Consider the following 24,100-nt stretch of genomic DNA (forward strand, 5'->3'; position numbering starts at 1 on the left):
ATTGGAAAGGTGTTTTTCTTTTGAGCAAAACATGGCTTAAGTTCATACTTGTGTAAAAGGAAAAAAGTATATATTGTGTTTTAGGCTGTTAGACCTATCACTTTCTTATAAAGAATTTTTTTTTTTTTCATTGAAGCACACTGAAACAAATTCTTTAAAGAATAGATAATTATTTGTTGGATTACATTTAGAGTTGTGTATTGTCAGGCTTAAATTTTACTTAGTTTTTGTATTATTCTTACTGACTTGCCCAAAATGCCTCACAAGAATAAATGTGAAATGTTTATTCTTGGAGTTGTGTACTGTGGAGTGACGAGTTTTAGTTACACATAAAAATGAACACTTAGACTTTTTACACTTGCATGTTAAAAGAGAAATCCATTGTAGGTATAGAAACAGGGTAATAATTTCTACAAATGAGAGAAAATTGAGCGACTGTCAGAGGAAATCTAAAGCTCTCCAACTGCAGCGACATCTTACATGAATTCCTTTGTTTTATGGTCTGAATTAAAATATATATATATGTATATATTGCTTAATGATTTTTCACCATGTTAGTTTGAAGAAAAGGCAGAACCATTTCTTGTGTGTGTTAGAACTGGGACTGTGTGTTTGAAGAGGGGGTGGGAGCAAGGGGGATAACTCAGCTCAGCTTCTTCACCTTTCTTCCAGTGGATTTCAGCATCCAGGTGCTGAGTTCTGGATCGTGGCCGTTCCAGCAGTCCTGCACCTTTGCTCTGCCATCTGAGGTGAGGCGCTGGCACGTGGTTCATCCGAACAGGGAATGATCACGTGAGAAATTTGTTTTACAAGGCTGGTGTCTCCTCCTGTTTTGTTGTGTGTCAGAGAGGACTGGAAGTGTCTCTCGTGTTTGCCTGTTTGGCTGCAGGGTATTTGGAACAAGATAAGTGAGTAAGGTAGTAGGAGGGAACTGTGTGAAATAGATAACTGTTTTCTTCTGTGGAAAGACCCTGGCTAATGAATCTTTCTTCAAAACATTCAACAGAAACTGAAGCAAATCTTTGTTAGTGTATTTTTCTGTGTATACTTTTATTTAAGAAACTTCTTCGGCTCTGTCCAGTAAAATCTTTAGATATTATAATAATTAGTTTTCTGTTGAGCACTTATCCAGAATAGACAAGACCTGAATACGTAACATGAGAAATAGTTTAACTGCTGTTACCTGGAGGATGAGGGTGGTTAAAAGAAATCTCCTTTCTAGCCTTGCTTAATGTATCATAAAAGGAAGGATGAAACTTAAATGCTTGTTTAGGTTTGTATGTTTAATGACACTTTAAAGGGAATGCTCATAACAAAGGGAAATTTTCATCCAGTCTGAAGAATTTGAATAGTTTGGATTTCTGTTTGTCTTATTCAGACAACATGGCAGTCGAGGGTGATCAGATTTGATTCTCCTTTGTTGGTTCCAGAGTATGTTCTAGTAATGGTAACTGAAGGTAAATAATACTCTTTCTTTATTTATTGTTGTTGTTTTTATACAGCTAGAACGGAGCTATCAGAGATTTACTGCATTTTATGCCAGTCGTCATAGTGGAAGAAAATTAACATGGTTATATCAGCTGTCCAAAGGGGAATTGGTTACCAACTGTTTCAAAAACAGATACACGTTACAGGTAAGGATAACGTCATGCCAATAACACCACTTGGTGATGATTGCATTCAGAGGACTGGATGTAGCTGATCATTTAAAAGACATGTGTTCACACTCTGCTCCACTGCTCTTATGTTATCTGGATGAGCTGTTCAGCCTTTTTACTCCTCATTTGGAGATAATTGCTTTTCCTTACTTCAGAGGACCATTGTGCAGATAAATGTGTTGGAAATGGTGAAGTGTGTAGATGTTGAAGTAGTGGAGTTCGTGTGAATACCTGTGCCTGCATGCAAACTGGTTTTAATAGATAATACAGTGAATTTAGCTGTATTTTATTTGTATGTCAAAATATTCATTAACAGTATGTAATGATGTATCACAATTAAGTATTTTAAATAATTCAGTTCCTTAATTGGGGGGTGTACATTCATATGTATACACACGCATACATGTTTAGCTACCATTTACAATGCTTATATGCATTCATTAGCTTTATTCCTGTGAATGATGCTGCTGTCTTTAAATAAAGCAAAGCACAGATGCAAGACCTGATGGCTGCAGATCTGTGTATTACTGAAGCGAACATAAATGTTAGCCCTCCCCAGATGGTTGTTGATGTTATGATTAATAGAACCTTTATTATATGTTTGTATTTACTGTACTGATACTTGAGATCTATGTTTAAAAGAAAATTGACATAGAAAAGGGAATACATTACTTGCGGTTTAAACAGGTATTGAACTGCATTGTGTGAGGCAACTGCAACCTCTTTGCCTAAGATCTCATGCTTCTTATACTTTCCTGTCTGCTTTCTCTCGAAAAGTAGACAGAGGAGGGGAGTTCACAACAGTGAGAAGAAACAAGATAATCTCAGACTTTGAACTTGTGATGAACATATGTTAACCCTGTGGTGATAGACGTGAATAAGCCACTGATAGCGGCCTTGTTTATAAATTTGGTTTCATTATTGTGCTGGAGTGGGGAGAGTTGTGGGGATGCATTTAGCAGTCTTTGTAGGTTTTAATGAAGATTAAATGGGTAAGAGTCAGGGAGTGACAGAGGAAAACAATTTAAAATTATATTAGCAAGTAGAGAGATAAGGCTTGGACACCATAACAGAAGATTTGATGAAGTGCCTGCAGCTAGTTAAATGATCATTATCTTAGGGTTTATGTTTAGATAATGCTGGAAGGTAGAATTCTGGTTGTATAAGTAACATGAGATTTTTCTGTATTATATAATGATTAGCACTAGTTGGCTTTTCACTGTTGCCAAATATTCCAGTATATGTGTTTAACTGGTGAATTTCAGGCTGTTCAAATTCAGAAAGTATGTTTGTTCATTCTCATTTTCTGATTTCCCCCCTCCCCCCCCCCCTTTTTTTTTTTTTGATCTGTTAGGCATCCACATTCCAGATGGCGATTTTACTGCAGTACAACACGGAAGATGCCTATACCGTGCAGCAGCTGACAGACAGTACTCAAATAAAAATGGTAGTGACTTTGCATGTTTTACCACACTCTTCTGAACAAGTCTTTTGGTCTTCAGGGCTCTTCCTGCTATTGTAAGAAATTGGGATTAGGCATGCTTAAAGCCAGAGTCGGTTTCTGTCCTAAAGGAGACAGATGTGCTCTATTCTTGGTCAACTTAGTTTCCTGGTTTACTCTCCTGTAATCATAACTGCCTAGTCTTCTGATGAATCTTAGTGTGTATGTACTCCTGTTCATGACTAGAGTGAATTGTCTAGCTTCCTGCTGAGCTCTGGCAGTAAGTTTTCAGTGTTTCAGTATGTACATTTTAATAGTAAAAGACAACATCCTAGGAAAAACAGCATTTTCCCTAAATGATTGATCTGCGCATCCATTCTTCTTACATCTCAAGGCTTACGTACATGAACATAGTAAAATCTGCAGTCTCATTGGCTCACTCTCTCTTGTGGAAAAGGTTCCTTCCTTTTCTCACCAAGTAGACTTTACGGCCCACAGTTTATTTGGCATCTGTGTCCTTTACTAGTAGGTTTGAATCAAGTCTGCTGGTACTTCTAGTCAGTGAGATCTTTACTTTTAGAAACGTGTATCTAGAAAGTTACTGCTGCTGATGGTTTACAGCAGTCCCAGAAGTTGTATGGGGTTGTGATTTATTATAGATGCTTGTTTGCAGATATGGAGAGAGATATATATGTAAAACAAATATTTGGCCCAAATTGTGGTTGGACCGGAATAAAGCTCTTTAGACAGCTGAAAACAAACTGCATGAAACCCAGAATTTTTCCACTGTGGTAAAACAGCAGTTTTGCAAGCCTGCACAGACATTGACAGTAGTGTAGCCATCTGGGTGACCGTCCAGGGACAGTAACCAGAACAGATCCCTGGTGTAAGCGAGAAAAAGATGTTAATCAGAAAGCAGAGGGTGCTTGCTTTCTGAGGTTTAAGCTTGCCCTGGTATATATATTTGCATGGTTTGGGAAAAATTATTTCTTCACTTATAAATCTGCTTGCAAAATAGCTGCTAAAACAGCAACTGGAAAGATCTGTTGTTGGGAATTTGTCTTTCTAAAGAATTTGATGTTATTTGACTGTCCGCAAGGCCAAAAGGGCCTTATTACATTTTATTTCTGCGGACTACGTTTTTACTGCTTTTTTCTTTTTGCTCATTTTGCAGTGTTCTGCACTCACTAGTTTTTATTCTAAATATGTGTATTCTTGTTGAAGTGTTTTAAGTTAGAGAAAGGTGCTGTCTGTATGCATTGATAATGTTTTCTGTAATTTTGTAGGATATCTTGGCCCAAGTTCTACAGATACTGTTGAAATCAAAATTGCTTGTAAGTACTCTTGCTTTTTTATGACCTGCTTAACATTCAGCAAAATGTAGTAATGAATATTTATTTGTTTGTTTGTTTGTTTATTTCTTGCAGGTTTTGGAAGATGAAAATGCAAATGTTGATGAGGTGGAGTTAAAACCAGATACCTTAATAAAACTGTATCTCGGTTATAAAAAGTAAGGAAAAACTTCAGCAGCATACATCACTTGTGTATAATGGATAGCATCCTCCTTCTCTGCTTCCAAAATTTGGGTAAAACCGAATATACCTGGGATGAAAGCTCCAGGGTTCAAGTGCCAATTCAAATACAGATCCAATGTGTACCACCTTTAAAGGAGGGTTGGCTAGTAGGGGAGATGGGTGAGATTTCAGCTGTCTGACTTTGACTTTGTCATAAAGTCTGTCAAGGCCTGGACGTATTTTCTTTCATATGTCCTCTGTTCCTTGATTCTTGTCTAATTCTTGTATAATTTATTTCTGGTAAGAAATTGTGCCAGTTTTTAGCAAGGTGCATGACTTGCATGTACTCAGCAAAATACGTTCTATTTTATAAGGTTACAGTAGTGTACAGTGACCAGCAAAGGTCAAAGTCTTCAATGTTCATCCACTAGAGATAATGTGAGAAGATCAGCAGGCTCATTTTAGAACTTCAGAGTGTACAGTGATTTGAAAACTTAATAAACACAATTTTCAGTAGTTTTTATTACCTACTTTAACCAGTGTTGCTTTCAGCGTTTGTATATTTTAAGCTGTTCACAGTACTGTGGTGACTTCTTACCACGCTTATCAGAGCATAGACATAAACACACATAAATTCAGTGAGGAGTTCAGTACTTCCTGAAGATAAGATTTCAAGTGTAAGAAACATCTTAAAACCTTTCCTTGTACCTCACTCTTTATCTGTTTTCTTCCCTCCTTGACCAATAATTAAAGGTTTGAGAATTCATGGTCAGTTATGTTAATGCAGTGATGGAAACAGCTCAGCGTTGCTGCACGGGGCGGCTCGGTGATTCCCAATTTGACGTGCAAGACTACACTAAATAAATAAGAGATCCCCTCTCTGCAGCAGCATTCCCCCGTGCAGCCACCAGGCTGAGCGCTGCCCCACGCTCCCTGGTGCCCTGGTGCTGAGGTTCTGTCCCCAGTTGTGACGCAGCACCTTGGGTAGTGGGCTCGCCCTAGCATAACCGTGGGCACTGAGGAGCATGTCAAAGGCAGAATTCAGTTTTACAGAACAAATGGGTTTCTGCACATTATGGTGAGAATCCAAGATGTAAATCAGAATGGTGATTCTGTTTCCACTGACTTTGTCCTATTTGCTGATGGGAAGCTTCTTACTAAACAGAGAAATCTTTCAAATATACTGTAATATATTGCGCTAATTTGACCTCACAGGTCACTAGGTTGGATTCAGTCAGTCATGAAATACACAAATAACCACCAAAAAGGTATTTTGGTTTTTTGGTTGGTTGCAGTTTTGTCTTTATTTACTTTTTTAAACTTGAATAAGATTGTTTAAAGTTTTCACAAGTGCCAAAGTCCCCTTTTGTTGTAAAGTAATCATGGTGGTGTGGCTTTTATTTTGGAGTTGGGTTTTGTTTGGGGGTTTTTTGTTTGATTGTTTTTTAAACAGGCTAATTGTTTTACTAACTTCTGTTTTTCTTTACAGCAAAAAATTAAGGGTAAACATTAATGTGCCAATGAAGACTGAACAGAAGCAGGAGCAAGAAACTACACACAAAAATATAGAGGAAGATAGGAAACTACTGATTCAGGTGACTTGTACTGCAGAATGCTGCCATGCTATGAACTCAGAATTACAGCTCTGTAATCCTTTAATGAAGCTTACTGTGGGGTTTATTTTTATTAAAAGACAATGTGCGTTGCAGTGCACTGTGTTGGAACTAAAAATGAATTTACAGTACTCTTGAAGGCAATATGAGCCTGTAATAGAAAATGTAGAAAGGCATGATAGGACACTGTTCTTCACATTTGTTCTGATGTCGTGCTGATGAGTGTTTGGGTTCCACGGATGCATGCACTCACCAGATCTCTGTCCTGGGTGAAAACTGGTAATACCTAGGTAGTGTGAACTTAAGAGTGGTTTTGTATCAGTTCATTTGGAATCCACTTGAGAAGCAAAGAGGCAGGGGAAAGTAATACAAATGTATTACTCAGCGTCACAGTAAGGTTAAAGATATAAAGAAGGCTTTATGTTATATAAGTAGTTTCATGTTGCTCTTGGTACCGGTTGGTACTGTTGTTATGACTGACCGTAAGCAGAGTAGTTCTTAAAATTCATGTGTCAAAACCACTTCTGATGACTGTATGCTATTTAGAATCTGAGTTCTTAAAGTCTGCGTGAGTAGTTGACATTTGTAGGCATGCTTCTCCCCATCTGGTACTCAAGTTTGCTGTGATGATGCTTCTGTGCTAGCAGACATGATCTGCTAGGGAAGTAAAATGGCTTTATCCAGAAGGACAAGTAGTTTGCTCCTAAGCGCACCTTTCCAACTTTGCTGTGCAGGCTGCTATTGTGAGAATCATGAAAATGAGGAAGGTTCTAAAACACCAGCAACTGCTTGGAGAAGTGCTAACACAGCTGTCCTCAAGGTTCAAGCCACGAGTTCCAGTAATTAAGGTATGTGAGAACTGCATCTCTGAACCTGTGTTTTAGGAGGTGAGGAGGATATATAGGCAGAATACATGCTTCTGAATTAAAAAGGGAAGCTAAGGGGATGGGATGGGTAAGGACAGATTTTTGGAGTTGTAAATAAATAGGAAATAATTGTGTTTCTCTTAATGGCGATACGCATGTTTTGTATTGTTGGCAGTAGCAATATAGTAGCTTGATTGCATCTTTTCACACCAGTGCCAGCTTGCGGCAGCCTCTGCTCCAGGCTTACCTCTTGCTCCTGCTCTCCTGGTTGTGGGAGTACCACTGCTTATGGGCCAGCTCAACAAAACAGTTTCCTGATCTCTTCTAGAATAAAAATGTTGGGGAGGGGGGCGTTGTATTTGATGTCATCAGTTTGTTTAGTGATCCTGCCAGTCGTTTTTACATCCACTTTGAAGGGGATGTAAAAAAACCAACCAACCAAACAAACAAAAAACAAACAGGCAGTGGAAAGCAGTTGCATAAACTGGCACCAGTCCTGAAAGAGATGCAGCTGGTCAAGTCATGAAGCAGGCAGCTAGTTACTGCCACTGCTGTCTTTGGTGACCTTACAGTAAGCACTCTGCGTCTTGGTTTACCTCTTTATTTGCTGTCTTACTATTAAGTTGCTCAGTGTACTGGTAATCAGTTGATCTCCCAGTCCCTACCCTGGAATGGCACCAAGTAAGTGTAATTCAGTTTAGTGGATTAGTGAAGTCCTCTGCTTGGGTGTGGTCAGAAATGGGAGAGCAAATTGCCATGGATTTATGGCCTTTGCCTACTCCTGTCCTCTACTTGGCGTGAAATTCAGTGGCCAAAATTGTTCACAGTTTGTAGCAACAGAGGGCTTTTCTGCCAGTGTCCCACCGCTTCCGTTTGTTTCTCCCACAGAAATGCATCGACATTCTGATTGAGAAGGAGTACTTGGAACGTGTAGATGGTGAGAAGGACACCTACAGTTACTTGGCTTAACATTTTTATTAGCAATTACTTGACTGTGTGACACTCGGCAAATAGGTATGTGATGGAAAGAATGAAAGCAACGGAACTTCATAGCAGCCACCCTGCTGCCATTTGGACCTCCCTTTTTAATAACAGAGACCAGGACTCCCATCAGCCAGTCTCAGATTTACATCAGAACTGCTCAGGATTGATACATTTCAAGTATGTAAATATGGACACCAATGCCATTTAACCTAATTTAAGAACAGAAAGGAATCAAACCCTTCTCCTTTAAGGGTTGCATGCTACTGCATTTAAATCAATACATTGGCTATATGATAAACAGCTGCCGTCACAGGCAGCACTTAAATGTTGGCAGCACTTTGAGAGCGAGTCTGAATGGACCCATGTGTAATCTGCTATGAAAACCCATTTGTATAGTGTGTTTCATTTTTTAATGTGTGATAAATAAAAAAAAATTAAAAGATTTCTGTACAAGTTGCATTTGGTTTTATTGTTTTAAGTTTCATGACTTATCTTTCTAAATGTAAATAAAAGGTATAATGGTTATGAAAGCTATAGAAATTCGTTTTGCTTTTCCTCCTTTTACCTGTTTTCTGGTGATTTAAGCACATTTTGTTCTCTGAAGAAACTAATTGTCATCTATCATCAAGTGTGAATGTTATTTAAGAGGAAATGTCTGTGCTTTGAAGAGACAAGAAAGTTGTGGTGATTTCACAAGATATGCAGGGTAGAAAATACTTAGAATGTATGTGGCAATACTTGGCCATTGAAATTGGAGCTGGTTTTAATATTGTTCAGTATGCTGTAAAATGCATCACACTTGCCTAAATATTGCCCTGAATAAATAAGGTCTAGGCTGCCCATTTCTTTGACTAAACCAGAAAATTGAGTGTATTCCTAAAGATGAATTCCCACTAAATGCAACCCGTGATGGGAATTAAAATATTTTTGAGTGTTACTACAAGTATATTGATTGACCAGGCTTCATTCCACTCTTCTCACAATGTTTTGTGTTCATTATGTACATGTAAAGTGAGTATTAGCTTTCCACTTGTTACAAGCAAAATGCTACCTATCCTCGCAGGTCTCAGTTTTGGTAACTTATATTTTCTGTTCTTGATGGTGAAAAGAACCTAACTTCTGCAGCCAAACCCTTGTTTCCCCTTAGAATTTGTGTTTTGTTCAGTGTTCTGGCATGAAGAAAAGGGAGCCAGGTTTTGTGTTGATACTGTTTCTCTCCAAGGGAAACTAATTTTTCATGGCTACAATTGGGCTTTGACCTACAAAAAATGTCTGTTTGTTTAAAAAAAAAGAAAAAAAGACTCCCAGCTTGAATTATGGAGCAGTATTAGATGTGATCCACACTGGTTTGGAAAATGGGGGAGAAATCTCACCCCCACCTGAGATTTTGCATGCTTGCTATTCCTAGTCTGAAAGAACCTTAATTGCACTAAAGGCTGCCAGAATGGGTAATAGGAGCACCTTGCTGTTCAGTTTTCAAATTGCTTTTTGAAATCTAGAAGAATGGAGCTTGTGATGCTTTCTGGGCTGACTTGTGCATGTGGGTGTGGTGTTTTGTTTTTTGCAAAACCTTCTTGCAGAAAGTTTGGTGCTAGTAGCAGGATGTAAGAGTGGTACAGTGACAGAGAAGCAGGCTGAATGATGATCGCATGTGGAAGGCCAGAAATAACCTGCTCTGAGCTGCCTCTCAAAGCCTAGCCTTAACCCATCGCTGGTTAAAGCAGCACTACTTTGTATGTTGTCTCTATTTTTAAAACCCATCTGCTGTCGATCCAGCTTCAGCCAAGAGCCATGCTTTACCCAAGCAGGGAGGATTTTTTTTTTTTTCCTGATGAGTAAGATGAGGGGTATGAATTCTGAGTTCTGCTCACTCCAGCACAGAGCAAGATGGCATCTGGCAGCTGACTGCTGTACTTGAGAGCCTGGTGGCCAGCAGCGCTGCTTTGGCTCCTCTGAACAGGGCCAGGGAGCTGGAGCCTCCTCAGTGGAGAAGGGACACAGCACAGTCAGTGAGAGGATTTCTTGAAATGCGTTTTGCAACAGTGTGTCCCCTGCCTGCCCTCCCACCCCAGCTGGCATCCTGTTCTGTCTAGCAGGAGGCTGCAGAGTTCACACACAGCTGGCCTATCAGAAATAAACATGTGGTAGCCCTAGCTGCAATCTAAGCAATTTTGGATAAAAACATTAAAAAATTGTAGGACAAGACAGTGACTGTGCCAATAAGCAAAATAGCGGTTGCTTACAGATAAAAAAGAGATGCAGCATAAATGGAAGAGAAATGTATGTGTAATTACTGTTGCAGTTGCCATTCAGTTTGCTGCTTCAGAGAAGCTGCAGTTAAGGGAAACCAATAAACGGAACCCTCATCAAATGATGCAAATGTGTCCTCATCAGTGTTATTTCCACACTGAGTGAACAGAGTGAAGAGATTCATGGCACCTGCTTGGGCAGCTGGGTTGCCATTAAGCCAATAGGTAGATACAAGGTTTGCTTCTACTGTCTTGAAAGTAGGGTTTGTCCCAGAAATTACAGCTGTTCTGGTTTTTTGGGGGGCAGGGCAACACCACTGTTCCACTCCCATTAAATGCATCTACTGCTAATGGACAGACCCTTTGTTAGGACTAAGGACTGATGAGACTTAGCAAAAAAAACTTTAACAAAAAACTAAGTGCAGTTGATACTGTGACAAGGTGAGCTGTAGCAGCAACTGTAGGAGGTTCTAAACTGCAACCATCACTTTAGAGATGGTGACTGTAGCTTCAAAGCCAAGGGTGCGTGAAAACTGCAAGACCACAACTATTTTACTTAGGTGCTAGATGCTGAAGTTCCCACAATCAGCCTGCCTGATGTCCCCTACACTGTTCACATCTTCACGTTAATCTTAAATTTGACCTAAAGTAACAGCTACAGAAGTAGATAAGTATGGAGTTGCCCTTGCTCAGAAGTTGAAAGTAAGTATTCACATTGCTTCCTCAGCTGGCTGACACAAAATTCCAACTCAGGTCCAGTAAAAATGAAGAAGTTCAAGTATCCTTTATTCAAGGTTGAAAAAATGTACCACACCACATTATTGCAAAAGTTCATAGGTACAAAACACTTTGCAGCTGGTGAGAAGGCAATAAAAAGTTGTTTTAAATTTGTTACTATAAATTACTGTTACAGTACTTTGCAAATACAGAATTTCAAATTGCATCATTTTTATTTTTCTAAAATTGCCCACAGTACTAGAAATTCCTGAAGATAAGGCAGCTGTTTGTTTAAAAGAAGAGGTAGCTGGTGTCAAGGGATTTCCATTTCTCTTTCAATGCCCACATACTTAAGGGCATCAGCTTGGCTATATCTGAAATTAAAAAAATAAAAAAAAAACAGTAACACTGAACATTTCAGTTTTGCTGTTCTGCACCACAGCCTGGAATACTCTTCACACTTGGATTTCCCACAGTTTTCTCACCAGCTGGGGCCTTCATTTCTTGTGTGAATTTGCAGATGCAGAACAATGCTGAACACTCAAGAAACTGCCTTTAGAGGAGTTTGACCAAGAGGACACAAAACACTAAAATTCCACACTTTTTTCACCTTGAATGTCACAGTACTTAGTTTTAGCTAGTGGAAAGCAGCTGCATTTCTCAAGGTTGACTTACACAGTATCATCACTGGAGAGCTTAAGTTTTCTTCAAGGGGGATGATTTTAGAAGAAAGTATGAACACAACCTTAGCAAGCACTTCTCTGTAATAACGCAGAATACTTCTTGCCTGTTTCTGAATGATGGGAGAGACAACCCATACTGCTACCTAGGGAACACTACCAGATAAAGTTTAATATGCAGGTCTGCCTGCAGAAGTTGTGCAGGTCTGTCCATCTTTGTCACTAAACTTTTCTCTATACAAGCTGGTGTTCCAAGTTTGCAAGGTTCTTAACCAGCTGCTTCGCTCAGGTTAGTCTTACTATAGTCTCTGGCTTTAACAAAACAAAAAAAAAAAAAAAATAAAAAAAAAAATGCAAGGGGACTGCTTCTCAGCTGCTGAGACCTGAGGTTGTAAGGACACAGGCACACTAATTAATAATGAGCTAGGCAGAAATACTGACAGCTAATCCAGTCTATGATGGGAAGAAATTATAAAATCCATCTACCAACCTGTAGTCAAAGAACAGTTCTTCACCAGTCTGAATGGCTCTTTTAGCAAATATTCCTATTCTGTGATCACCATTAACCATCATAACTGTTTAAAAGAAATTTAAATTTATGTTAACACAAATACTGATGTGTATTCTAAATAAATATCCCACAACATTTCATACATTGCTAAAAGCAAGTAAATTTAAAACTTACCTTTTGCATAGCAGTTGGGATTAACTGAATGGTTTGCAAATCTAATTTTGTTGCCCTTACGTGTTGCATCAACCACAAAATCTGGGGGAGGGGAAAGAAACAAAACCCACAGATGATGGATAGGTCACCTACAAACAAATTTTTGTGTTTAATACCTAGTGTGCTTGGATTTTAGAAGCTGGAAAAGCTAACTGCTCAGATTCCCATATGGAAGAGCTGGCACATTGTCCTACAATAGCTTTATTGTTCTGCAAGACTCAAAATATTGCTGCTGCCCCACACTGTGCATTCCACTTGTCTCTGCCACAGTGGCACTACCTTAGTTTCTCACTGGAATTCCACAAGGACAAGATCCATAAATATGCTAAGTCAACTCTGACATAAAGCAGCTTTTTTTTTTTCCCCCTTTCAAATATTTTCTAGTATTTCACACTTGACACAGTGCCATCTGTATTTTTCTCTTCAAGTGGCAGTAGCCACATGTCTGTGGCTCCCCCCCCAACACAAAATTACCATCATAACTTACTGCTAATTTGTCACAGCAAAATTATTTCAGACAGTACTTAGCAAGCCTTTTAAATTCTTTAGGCTACTTTACTAATGCTTACACATAATTTTACTCCATGAAATTCTACTTAACTCATCTTGTATATTTGGCCTGCGTAATAGGCTCCATCACTACAATCTAATTGACTAGCATTTGGGGGGAGGGGGGGAAGCACTAGCTATCAATATTAGGAATCTACACATTGCTAGGAAAAGATGCAGAAGAAAACATTTCACAATGTTACCTGCTGCCAGCAGAAGAACAGGGCTGAACAAAGTGGTGAGCATACATATTTTATTTATGCTGCAAGGGTTGTGACTAGTACAATACATACCATTGTTCAAGTTAAAGAGAAAGCTGCACATGTATTTGTCGTATACTTTTCCTCTTCTGTCTGCCTCATCCTGTGAAATAATCTGAAAGAAATAGTAATTGTAAAAGAGACCACCTCTCCTCTTTTGTAACAGTAGCAGCTTAAGGTCAAAAACCCCAGACATTCTGAAAAGAAAGGTGTGTTTTTTATTCTCTGGGACTGAAAACATTCCCAAACACGAAGTACTGTTTTCAGCAAGCATTCTGCACTTATCAAACAACCGTGGTTTGCTCTTAGCATAAATAAGTTCTTTCAGAGCAGAAGGAAAGCAAGAATTGCTTCTCACAAAATCAAGACTGCATACCTGATTCAGGGTTTTCTTATTACGATAGAACATAATTTAGTGAAAGCACCTACTGAATTTTAGTACAGTGATTTTCCACAAAATTCCAGGCACATCTGAATTGAAATTACATCTAAGATAAAAATGACATTCCAGCCTCTCATTCCTACAAGAACCTATGTAAAATTTTTTGTGACATTCCAACCATCTAGCTCCTGGGTTTGGAGCATCTGACAGCAGTAGCTGTATACATAATCAATCGTGTCTCTCTGTCTAAACATGATACCAAGTTAGAGACAATCTCTTGGTCCCTAGCCAACACACGACTTCACCAATTAAGCTCATATATAACCAGTGTTCTCCATCCTTACCTCACCACAGTATTCAGAGATGAATTCATTCTTCTGTACAGGATCTTTGATGAAAATTCCCCAGCCTGCCACATCTGAAGGTGCCAATAGCAAGTGCTGTGGGAGAGAAAAAACCAAAAAGTTTAGACATGCCTGGCTTGGACTTGGTTTTTGTTTTGGCTTTTGGTTGGGGGTTTTTTTGTTGGGTTTTTTTTTGTTGTTTGGTGGTGGGGGTTTTGGGGTTTTTTTTTTTTGTTTTTTTTAAATTGTATCACTTAATGAAACATATGCTGGGGCTCCAGGAGAGAGGACAAACGCAGATTCTTCTAATTATCAAATGCACACTGAAATGACAGCTTGTGGATCAGAAGTTGTATGCGAAAGAAAAAACACATTAAGTACTTGAAAACCAGTAAAAATTTTAGTTTAACCTTAAAATGAGGGTGTTACATAAAAACATATACGCTAAGGACTTCAAACTAGAAAGGTCTGCAGAGAGGAGCCCACTACTGATTAGCTCAGTATTCGACTGAATTAGTTTGTGAGAACATGTTCCAGAGCAGAAATAAACCTTGGCTTGTTTGTTTGTTTATTTGACACAGCTGAACAGGTTTTTGAGATATCTTCAGCAGACTGTATACAATTTGTGTGTTAGAATCAACAGCTGAAGAAAGAAATAGCCAATATCTATGTCTGAGCCAAACATCCTTATGCTGATCTAGGGAAAGACTGACAAGCTATCACTTTAAAACAGCAGCCTTTGCAAATTACAAGCAAAGCCTGAATGAGGAAAAGGAGATATTCTACTTCAGTGTTACACAGAAAACACTAACTAATTGGTACATGACAAAATGTACACCAGAGCTTAACAGCAGCATGTAAGCAAGCTAACATAAGTGACAGCTACCTCCCTTTTTGTTTTTCTTTTCCTGTTTGACAGCAGGAAGGCAAAGAAATTCCATTCTCTGGTATGAAAATATAAAAACACCTCAAAACCAAAGCAATAGGCATGTAGTTGTATAACTATCTACATACTTTTTTGGATCCTCTCTGAATGCTGCAGTTCTTGCAAGAAACATTTTTGCTGTCCCAGTGGTCGGCTGCTCCACATGTTAAACAGAGGTCAGGATCACATTCGCGTACAGCTAGGTAACATGGACACTGCTTAGTGTTGCATTGTGCTTTACAACGACATCCAGGAAACCTGTTTTGGCCTACAAACGAATATATGGAAAACAAAAAGGGCAAGTATGAAAAAAGTACATTGTAAAATTAAGACAGATTATAGCATATCAGAATATTAAAAAAAAAAAAAACCAAACCATAGCCATTGATATCTGTATAGGACATTCGGGATTCCTGTAAATTCTTTCCTTCTCTCATTTTACTCCAGTCTTCCTCAATTTTAAGTCTGAAGACTGTTTCTGGCTTCATTCAATGGCAAATTAAGAGGGCCAAATTAAACTGAACACGTGCTCCCTTCTCACACTATTTGACAGAATTTGCTGCTTCTGCAAACACTGTCTGCAGTACAGACTGCCTGCTAGTACAGTTAGATGTTGGGACAGTGAATGAAATTTATAGATAGCTTTTAAATGTTTTACTTACATTCTGAGCTGCACTGACAAAACTTCTCACAGAAGTTTTGAGCAATTACACATGGGCATGAGCTATCACAAGGCTGACGTGGATGATCACATGGCTGATAGTTGTAAACATGATTCGATGACCCATCTGAATAAAAATAGCAACATTTTGTAAAGTTGAAAGGTGCCAACAAACAATATGCAGTTCCCTTCACTCTTTAAAACAGAAATTCCCTTTTAGTCATTTAACTAACAAAACCCAAAAAATGGACAAAAAAAATCCCACACCTACAATCAGTGGGGTTAAAAAAACCCAAGACACCAAACCAGAATTGTAACATTAGTTAGGTGTTTGTCACCATTCGTTGCCTGCTTCCTAGTGCACTTCATTCTTCCCATTACTCAGCTGCTTTGAGTATTCAGAGCTGAAAACTGTTTACTGTGGAAAACTGACAAACGAAACTACAATGGTATAATTTTCTGTGTGAACATGTTCTAGAGTAACACTGATATTATTCAGCAAAGTAGATTTGCTCAAATACCCAAAGTAATTTTTACTCTGGAGCAACAGTCAACTTTCAAACAGATACACTAGCAAAATAATACCTGGTCATTATACCACTGTGCTTTCCCAAGTCAATTTTCCAATTCAGACAACACTAACATCTTATAAGCAAGGAGGGGCTAGTCCAGAGTTTTATCTATAGAGCAGCTAGAACAATTCGGTGCTATATAAATTATATTTGCTGTTAATACTCCTGAGCTTGTGTTGGGTTTGCATGTATTCATAAAAATGCTCAAGTTAGCAATCAGCAACCAAAAAGGAGAGACACACAAACTGATCAATTATTTATGTTGCTAGAAGTCCCAACCACTCGCAACAGATTTTCAGATAACTATTTCTAAAATAATGTTTAAAAAAAAAAAAAAACACAAATGCTGCTTTTTAGTGTAGCTCCTATTATTAATACAATTTTTATCTGTGCTTCAATGAGGCCATACTGAAAAGAATGTAAATTCAGCCTCTTTCCCTTTTTATTAAATTATACAGAGCTCTTCCAGTTACATAAACCAAACAGTACCTTATGTCCCTACAATATCTGTAATGAGAGCTTACTTTTTTTTCTTTTTATGCCCCCTATAACCTCTAGCTCCCCGTGGAATGTATATAGTGGCCTAACATTAAAAAAATCCCAAAACCCCCAAAAACAAAACCAAAAAAGCAATAGTAGGATCTTAAAAGTTCAGGACATAAATTGAATGGAAAGATGCTAACCCTTTTTCAGCTGTATCTTTCTGCAATGAGCAGCCCACAACCTGCAAAAACACAAAACAAACACAAGAAGGTTGACAGGAACTCCTCCTGCAGTGGGCTGGGAAAGGTAGCTGCATCTTGCACCCACAAGACTTAAAATGGGAAAGTTTCTGGTAATGTGAACATCTGATAACTGCGCACAAGTCAGAAGTGGTTGCAGCAGAATCACCCTGTCCCAGGCTCTTGGAGCTGACAAGATCAACGCTCTGCGAGCTGCTCCCTCCCCCTCCCCGCACCATTCCTCTAGTCCCAGGATTGTACCGATGAGCAGCCCCCACCCAGCCCAGGCTAGAGAGATGCTTAAATTCAGATGGCCTTTAAGGAAAACCTGTAAAGAGGAGGCTGCTGGAGCTGCTTCTAGCAGGCAGAAGCAGCAGCAGAAGGAAGGATACAGAATTGCAGATACGCAGGGAAATGTCTAAATAGGGGAGTGAAGGTCTGTCAGCGGTTTGCTTCACAGCACTTGACCCCAGCACCACACCGGTAGTCTCTTACAGATCACAGCCAGGTATGACCCTTCATCTGCTGGGCTCCAAGAGTATGACAACAGATCACATCTGTCTGGCACAGCCACACTGATGCGACCTCGGTATTTCTTCTGGTTGGACAGCCTTTTCCCCAGTTTGTTCTGACTAGTGGTACTGCAGTAGGCCTTTTCACCTTCTACTTCAAGGTCTATATGCCTTTCTCTTATGTCCTTACAGTTTTCCTTCAGTGTCCTCTTTCTCCATTAGCTTAGCTAAGCACTCCCTTTGCAAGAAGTGTTTTTGTTGTGTAGTCTTTTTTTTTAAAAAAAATTTAGATTAAGGATTTTCAAAGTTTATACTCTTGGAGTTTCTTGGTATGTCATATAGCAACTTCAAGAGAATATGGGAGAAGCCTCATTTCCTGGCCAAATAATACACTGCTAGCTGCACCTAGCAACCTCACTTTCTGTGCAGATTTACTTGGCAGTCCAAAATACTCGTGAACACATGTACTCAAAATTCCCCAGCACACAACACTTAAAAAGCTATTCAACCTTTCAGTGAACGCAACACTCAGAAGTTTGCACTCTGAAAAAATATCTCCTGCTGTAACTACTTAAATAGGACTTTTTAGCTGCTACTTCTTTCATAAAAGCATGATATCAATTTCTACTTTAATGGAGTGGTGTGCTTGCCCCCCCACCACACACAGCAGCTTTAGGTAAACAAGATTCTCTATGCAATTGCCCTTTCAAAGCTTCACTTTGATGTTAAGTCATTAAGACTTAACATTAAGTGCTCAACAGCCAACTTTCTTACAAGCATTTGAAGGAACCCATACAAATTAGAAACCCACAGAGGCAGACTTGTCCAAGTATCTGAGGTTGAGGGGAGGGAACAAAACCCAAAGACTATCAGCATTACAGAGCACTGTGATAAGTGACGTTCCTGTTAAGAGTGACTCACTCTAGAAAAAAAGGTTACCAACATATATTTATGAATTATGAGTCATTGACTCTTTGTAATAAGACAGTTCCCATATAATTGAAAGAAGAGGTGCAATTCTGACTTAAATTACTCTAATGCACATCAAAATACTTTTCTTTTTTGTCTGGCTGATATTTGGCAAATGTAACATATACTGTATTTTTGAACAATTCTTTCACAGAAGCTTGTCTCTCAGCCCAAAACAATAAGGACCTACTAGCATACCAAACCCTTAAAAGCTTTCTGCAGACAGACTTCTTAAAACACCATTTCATTAGCAATTAGTATGAACTTTTTTTTTTTTTTAATCTTTTTATTTTTTGGTAAGCACTATCCTAATACTTTAAAAGTAAAATGCCACTTGCTGACTAGTCGCCACCTGAGACATTTTCGTTTCTATGGGAAAGTACAGACTGTATGGACAAGGTCACCTGAATATAACAGAGATTGCCACCATCAACAAAGCATTAATGCTAACAACGCAAAAAGGGTAGAAAATTAAATATGGCAGTCACAGTGACAAAGGCATCAGCTTAGCTACTCTTGTAACAGAGACTGGTGTCACAGGAGGAAGAGACCCTAGTAAGAAAGGAGCTGGCGACATACAGTGTGAGCATGAATTGTGGGGAATGACAGAAGACAACATGAAGTAAGCTGCCAATGCTGACCAATATGATAGGAGGTTTGATTAGGCCAATCAAATAGTACCTTCATTGGCTTGTAACTTTCAAAAACTGCCAGGAAGCACCGCAAGTTCCCCTGATTAGCGCTCAAAGCTGAAGCCTGAATGAGTACCGTACTAAAGGTGGACTAATTTATCTATCTGCCCTATAATCTGCTATCTCAACCAGAAACAAAAGGCAAGATCTGGTCCCATGCACCAGGAAGCAAAGGCAAGGAAAAGACAGACAGTCAAGAAAGCAGACGCAGCTCAGCTTCATAAAAAAAAGCAAATTGGAAACTCAGTGGCAGATTTCCAAGCAAGCAGGTGGATTTGTACATCTGGTTACTGACATCTGCAGGATAGCCAGCTTAGAAAACAAGTGTTTCCAGAAGCATTATGACAGAAGCAGTCAAAAATATTGTACTTCTCTATTAATGACCTACTAGATTTTGTCAGTGTTTTTAGGAGGCACTGGTATCAGCTAATCGGGCAGCAGAAACGCATTCTTTGGAAGAAGCTATACTAGCATTTCTTTCTCTGCACGGGGATACTCTGCTACCTGAAATAGCACTGAAAATTCAAAACATGTGCCAATTATGTCAATATATGTAGGTAAGTCTTTGCAGTGTTTGATTTTCTGGCATCACTCAGACTTCTTTTCAGTCTCCTAAATTTTATCTTATCCACAGCCTCCCTGCCACTCCAGGACTCAGCCTTCCAACCAGGTGGCAGATAACAATATCTGTGACAAACACCTCAGCTGCATCTTTTGCCTGATAACAGTCAGGTTTTAAATCCCTATAAAAAAGCACCCCGAACTCTAGGCAGAACCACGTAAACTATTCAAACATATGCAGTGAGCAGTAGTCCAGCAGAAGGTAGGGACAGGAGGAGGAAAATGAGAAAATGGGGGGGAAAAAAAAAAGAAAACTTTCAAATAAAGTTTACTAAGTAAACCCACATCCAAATAGCCAACAAGGGAGAGGAGGAAAGCAAAAATAATCAAGCAGCAGCATTACATGGCCATACAGTCAATAATGGATCCTTAACCAGTCCAGAGGAAGGAGTGTTGATTAGTTAAAGGAAATGCAATTCAGCTCCCAGCAACGGAAGAAAACATACACGTAAGAGAATGAGCAGTGTTGAAGTACTCTCCTTCCAGCATATGCTCATACTTTTCTGAATTCTTTCTTGGTTCAGATTTTTCTATTGGCTTCTATGCAAAGTACTTACTCCTCCAGCAAAGTCGAGTTTTCACAAACTGCCAGGTTAGTCTCTGATACATAGGACAGGCTCTGACACTTACTGGCTCTCCAAAAAACAACTCTATAAAAAGTCTTCTCCTCTCATTAATCAGCCTTATTATGGCTATCTAATAAAAATGACATTGGAAGGAAGGAGAGAATATCTTTTACTATCCAAGAGGAGCGTACTCTTGCCAGCTAGTTGCTCAGTATGCCTATATGGGCACCAAGATCGCATGGGATATAGGCAAAGTCTTGTAAGAAAATCTGCAATCAAATCAGTTACAAGAGACCATTAAAAGCAGCCTTCTGCTGCTGCTTTTCTCTTTGGTGAATGCTACTTTTGCTTGAAGACTGTCTACCACACGTACGTGTGGAAAACCTGCAGACCAGTAAGTCCCTTGCAATGGAAAAGTCCAAACAGGACAGAAGGGCCTTCCTGGCTCTAGGACTGGATTTACTCTAGGAGTGAGTAAACTCAAGTCAAAGAAATGTAAGAAACAAAGACAGACTTCCAGATGGTTTTCCCAATTGCTCGTTGTGCGACATCTTTAGAGAGTGCTCAGATTACAGTATATGTAGGCAGGCTAAAAGTCTTTTCTTTTTTTAAAAAAGACTACTGCACATAGAAGGATGGAGACAGCTTGATTGCCACTCATTCTGTGAAATCAAATAAAAAAAAATTATCTCCTTTCAATGAGAGTTAAAAAAATTAAAAGGCATTTCAAAACTAAATCATTAGCATGGAAGTTTTTATACTGGCAACTAATAAGAAGAAAATAACATCAAGAAACCCCACATAATGGTATGTGCTTTTACTTAATTGGGAAAAAAACACCCAAGCAAAAAAACAGTCTCGAAACTCCTCCAAAACAATGTCAGCCTGGTAACCATATCATTTCAGCTTCATCATAACCAATCCATTTCAGCTTCAAAATACATTTGAGCCTTTTAGTTGCTCTTTTCAAATAGATGTAGCGGCATCATTTTTATAGCAATTTGCGTAAATCTGAAAGCAAGCTAATTCCCAACTGCGTGTTCCAAACTTGCACTATGGCTAGTAACTCCAGATTTAAACAGCCAATGCCACCAAATGCCCAAAAACTTGAAAACTGTGCCAAAAGCATTAAATCAATAGTTTTTGCTGAGAACAGAATCTCTTCCAGATGCTCACTGAATCTCTTCCTAGCTCACATCAGCTGCCTCTATGTTACAAAGCAGAAACATTCTATTCCATGTCAACAGTATCTTTGAGCCAGTATCAGGAATTTCACTAAGCCTGGAAATAATAAATATACTTAGACAAGCTAAGACAGAAGCAAGAAGAATTGATGGGAGAAGAACTGGAAGAACAAACTTGGGGGAAAATAAGGAAAGTTAAAGGGAAAAATAGAAAACTTTATGGAAAAAAGTGTACTTATTGCTTGCAGAAAGAAATGTTCCTGCTAATTTTCAGTCAGCTTTTTATCTCCTATGTTCTTATCCCTGGGAATAAAAATACTCAACGCAGAGTTGCATTTTTCAAACCTCAGGATTCTCAAAGAAAAATGCATTTCACTGACAGACAGTAGCCACCAAGTTTACAATTTAACAGAAATTGTTTCAGATGGTCTTTGTGGCTCCACCAAAAAGCTTGATTTTATTCTTCATTGCAGCTTCGCTTCAAATAATAACTTGTTAACCTGGTTCTTTAGTTGAAGTTCTAGTTGATGATGAAACTAGGATGCTACGAAGGAATAATCTCTCAAAGAAAAACTTGATTGCTGCAATCAAAATCATACTGCAATATCTTGAATGTTATGTGTAGAACATTTCTAATCTAAACTTAGTTTGACTAGTTGCACCTACAAGAATCTGCTAACAAGAATCTGGCTGTTAAAAAAAGTTAAAAAGAAGGGAGAGGGGAGAGAAGTGGAAGGTTATACTTGCTGATGCGGTTAAGACTTTTGTCTGAAACCAAAACACCATTTTGTTATATCGCTGCAACTTTTGGTTTTGGAAGCAAAAGGAGAAGAGTTGCATGACTTTTCCTCCAAAATACTTTCTGTTCTGATCCCCTATATCTCCAATTTATTGTTATGCTAAGGTTATTTAGTAACAGATTTACCTGTGTTTCCTTTTCTTCTTTCTGGGAGGAGTATCAACATCTTCAGCAGGGACTGGAGCAATAATACTAGATTCCTTTACTCTAAACTCATACACCTAACAAGAGATACCATAATACATCCACGATAAATCTCTCACTAGTAGAAAGTTGCTCATTTTCTAAGTTAGTATGATTTCCTCCAACCAACAACTTACACATTATACCCAGTCATAGTCTCTTTTAAATACATTTTAAGTTGATTATTTTTGTCATTTAAGAACAGATAGTCTAATTTAAACCTGCTGTAAATTTAATTTAAAAACAGTTTTAAACTAACTTTTTATATATTTGTGGCACAACTTCTAGATCATAGCATTCTTGGGGAAACCAAGAAAATTAATTAATTTTCTCTTTTAGTAACCAACACTAGTATTTCTATACTTCAGTTTTAAAAGTGAAACACTATCATCCTTAGTAAGTAGCTTCCCTTCTTACCTGCCTGCATGTTTTGGTCCCAATCAGTCTGGCAATTGCACAGAAGTTGTCATAGTAGGTGCCAATAAGAACTCTAAACATTGAGGCTTCTGCACCACTCCATTCCACATTCTCTGGCGGCTCAATATTTGGCTTCATCTTTATTGGTGTTTGACACCTAGAATTTGCTTCTGTAATATATAATTGGGAGTATGGGTCAATGTAAGGCTATGTTTCAAAAATTTTACACAGCCCTTAAAAATGTCAATTTATTAAGTGTAGTTAAAAATACCCCAGGTTTTTGTTGTTATTGTTTCCTAAGCTAAGTACCACAACAAAGCAGCACTTTTCACATACCTCTTGAAGAAGTTAAAAATTAGGTTAACAGTAGCTATTGAAATTACACAATCTCACCTCTACATATAAATCGAGACAATATGGAAATTTTCTTACAGGGTTCTATTTGATTAAACTCATATTATTCCTCTGTCTTTTCACTCAGTTCCATACATTCCAAATATATGGTTTCTAGGATCACGTGGCTCAACTTGGGGTTTTTTGTTTTGTTTTGTTTGTTGGGTTTTTTTTAATCCTCTCAAGCACTGCCGCTAATTGAATAAAGAAGCATTGACTAGCCTTACCAGAGGAACTGGATGTTTCATCTTTCTTTTCTTCTTCTTCTTTATCATTGTTTTCTCCTCCAGTTTCAGTTCCAGCTTCTCTATCACTGTCTGTGTCTTTTGATTCCAATACATTTATTGTCGGCGTGCTGGGTCTGCTGGTGTTGTTTGGAAGTCTTCCCCTTCGGCGGCCACCTGGGCGCTTTGGTGGTGTCTTTATACGCTCAGCAGTCAAGGCAGCTGCAAACTCCTTTGCACCTTCCTAAACACAAAACATTACAACTTTTAGTGAAAGAATTAAAAAGTGTTTTCACCTGTGGTCAGGGATTGGGGGAGAACATGTCCTATGCCTACTGTATAACTTTGCATTATTCTACAAATTAATCATGTACACACAAATTCCAGTTAAATGTACTCTAGCCATTTACAAAGTACTTATGTCAGTATTTCAGTTCCACTTTCATTTTGGCTGCCAAGTGAAAAAAATAATTCAGCAGTAAATTTATATTTTCCTAGATGACAGAAAAAATGAGAATTTCCCCGCAGAGCGAATTCAAAAATACAAGACCCTTCAAAATACAAGAACTCTTCTTGCACATGGCACTTAAACAATATGCGTTCTGCATTTTTTAAAACGCAATCACTGGTAATTTGTTTTCTAGTGGAAAGGGGTATGACAATGCTTAGCAAGTTTGTA

At 38.6% G+C, this 24,100-nt stretch overlaps 2 protein-coding genes across 8 annotated transcripts in view; one reads left to right on the forward strand and one right to left on the reverse strand.

The window, feature by feature from the left end:
- CUL1 (cullin 1) overlaps nt 1-8,518 on the forward strand; it is a 55,337-nt gene extending 46,819 nt beyond the window's left edge. For all 3 annotated transcript variants that reach the window (XM_075728257.1, XM_075728258.1, XM_075728259.1), the window contains exons 15-22: nt 673-749; nt 1,503-1,634; nt 3,013-3,105; nt 4,386-4,433; nt 4,527-4,609; nt 6,103-6,208; nt 6,961-7,074; nt 7,981-8,518. In XM_075728257.1, the coding sequence (XP_075584372.1) occupies nt 673-749; nt 1,503-1,634; nt 3,013-3,105; nt 4,386-4,433; nt 4,527-4,609; nt 6,103-6,208; nt 6,961-7,074; nt 7,981-8,061 (734 nt within the window). In that variant the 3' untranslated portion in view covers nt 8,062-8,518. The remainder of the gene's footprint in view (nt 1-672; nt 750-1,502; nt 1,635-3,012; nt 3,106-4,385; nt 4,434-4,526; nt 4,610-6,102; nt 6,209-6,960; nt 7,075-7,980) is intronic.
- Nucleotides 8,519-11,282: 2,764 nt separating this feature from the next.
- Nucleotides 11,283-24,100, reverse strand: part of EZH2 (enhancer of zeste 2 polycomb repressive complex 2 subunit) — a 28,959-nt gene continuing 16,141 nt past the window's right edge. For 4 of the 5 annotated variants that reach the window (XM_075704614.1, XM_075704615.1, XM_075704613.1 and 1 more), the window contains 11 exons: nt 23,425-23,665; nt 22,805-22,974; nt 22,331-22,425; nt 16,823-16,863; nt 15,569-15,694; nt 14,996-15,174; nt 13,982-14,077; nt 13,289-13,370; nt 12,408-12,488; nt 12,213-12,297; nt 11,283-11,416 (listed from right to left, as the gene is read on the reverse strand). In XM_075704614.1, the coding sequence (XP_075560729.1) occupies nt 11,356-11,416; nt 12,213-12,297; nt 12,408-12,488; nt 13,289-13,370; nt 13,982-14,077; nt 14,996-15,174; nt 15,569-15,694; nt 16,823-16,863; nt 22,331-22,425; nt 22,805-22,974; nt 23,425-23,665 (1,257 nt within the window). In that variant the 3' untranslated portion in view covers nt 11,283-11,355. The remainder of the gene's footprint in view (nt 11,417-12,212; nt 12,298-12,407; nt 12,489-13,288; nt 13,371-13,981; nt 14,078-14,995; nt 15,175-15,568; nt 15,695-16,822; nt 16,864-22,330; nt 22,426-22,804; nt 22,975-23,424; nt 23,666-24,100) is intronic. The other variant, XM_075704616.1, reaches the window with a different exon arrangement.

This window comes from Pelecanus crispus, chromosome 2, assembly GCF_030463565.1.
Source record: "Pelecanus crispus isolate bPelCri1 chromosome 2, bPelCri1.pri, whole genome shotgun sequence".
In the NCBI taxonomy this organism is placed as follows: domain Eukaryota; kingdom Metazoa; phylum Chordata; class Aves; order Pelecaniformes; family Pelecanidae; genus Pelecanus; species Pelecanus crispus.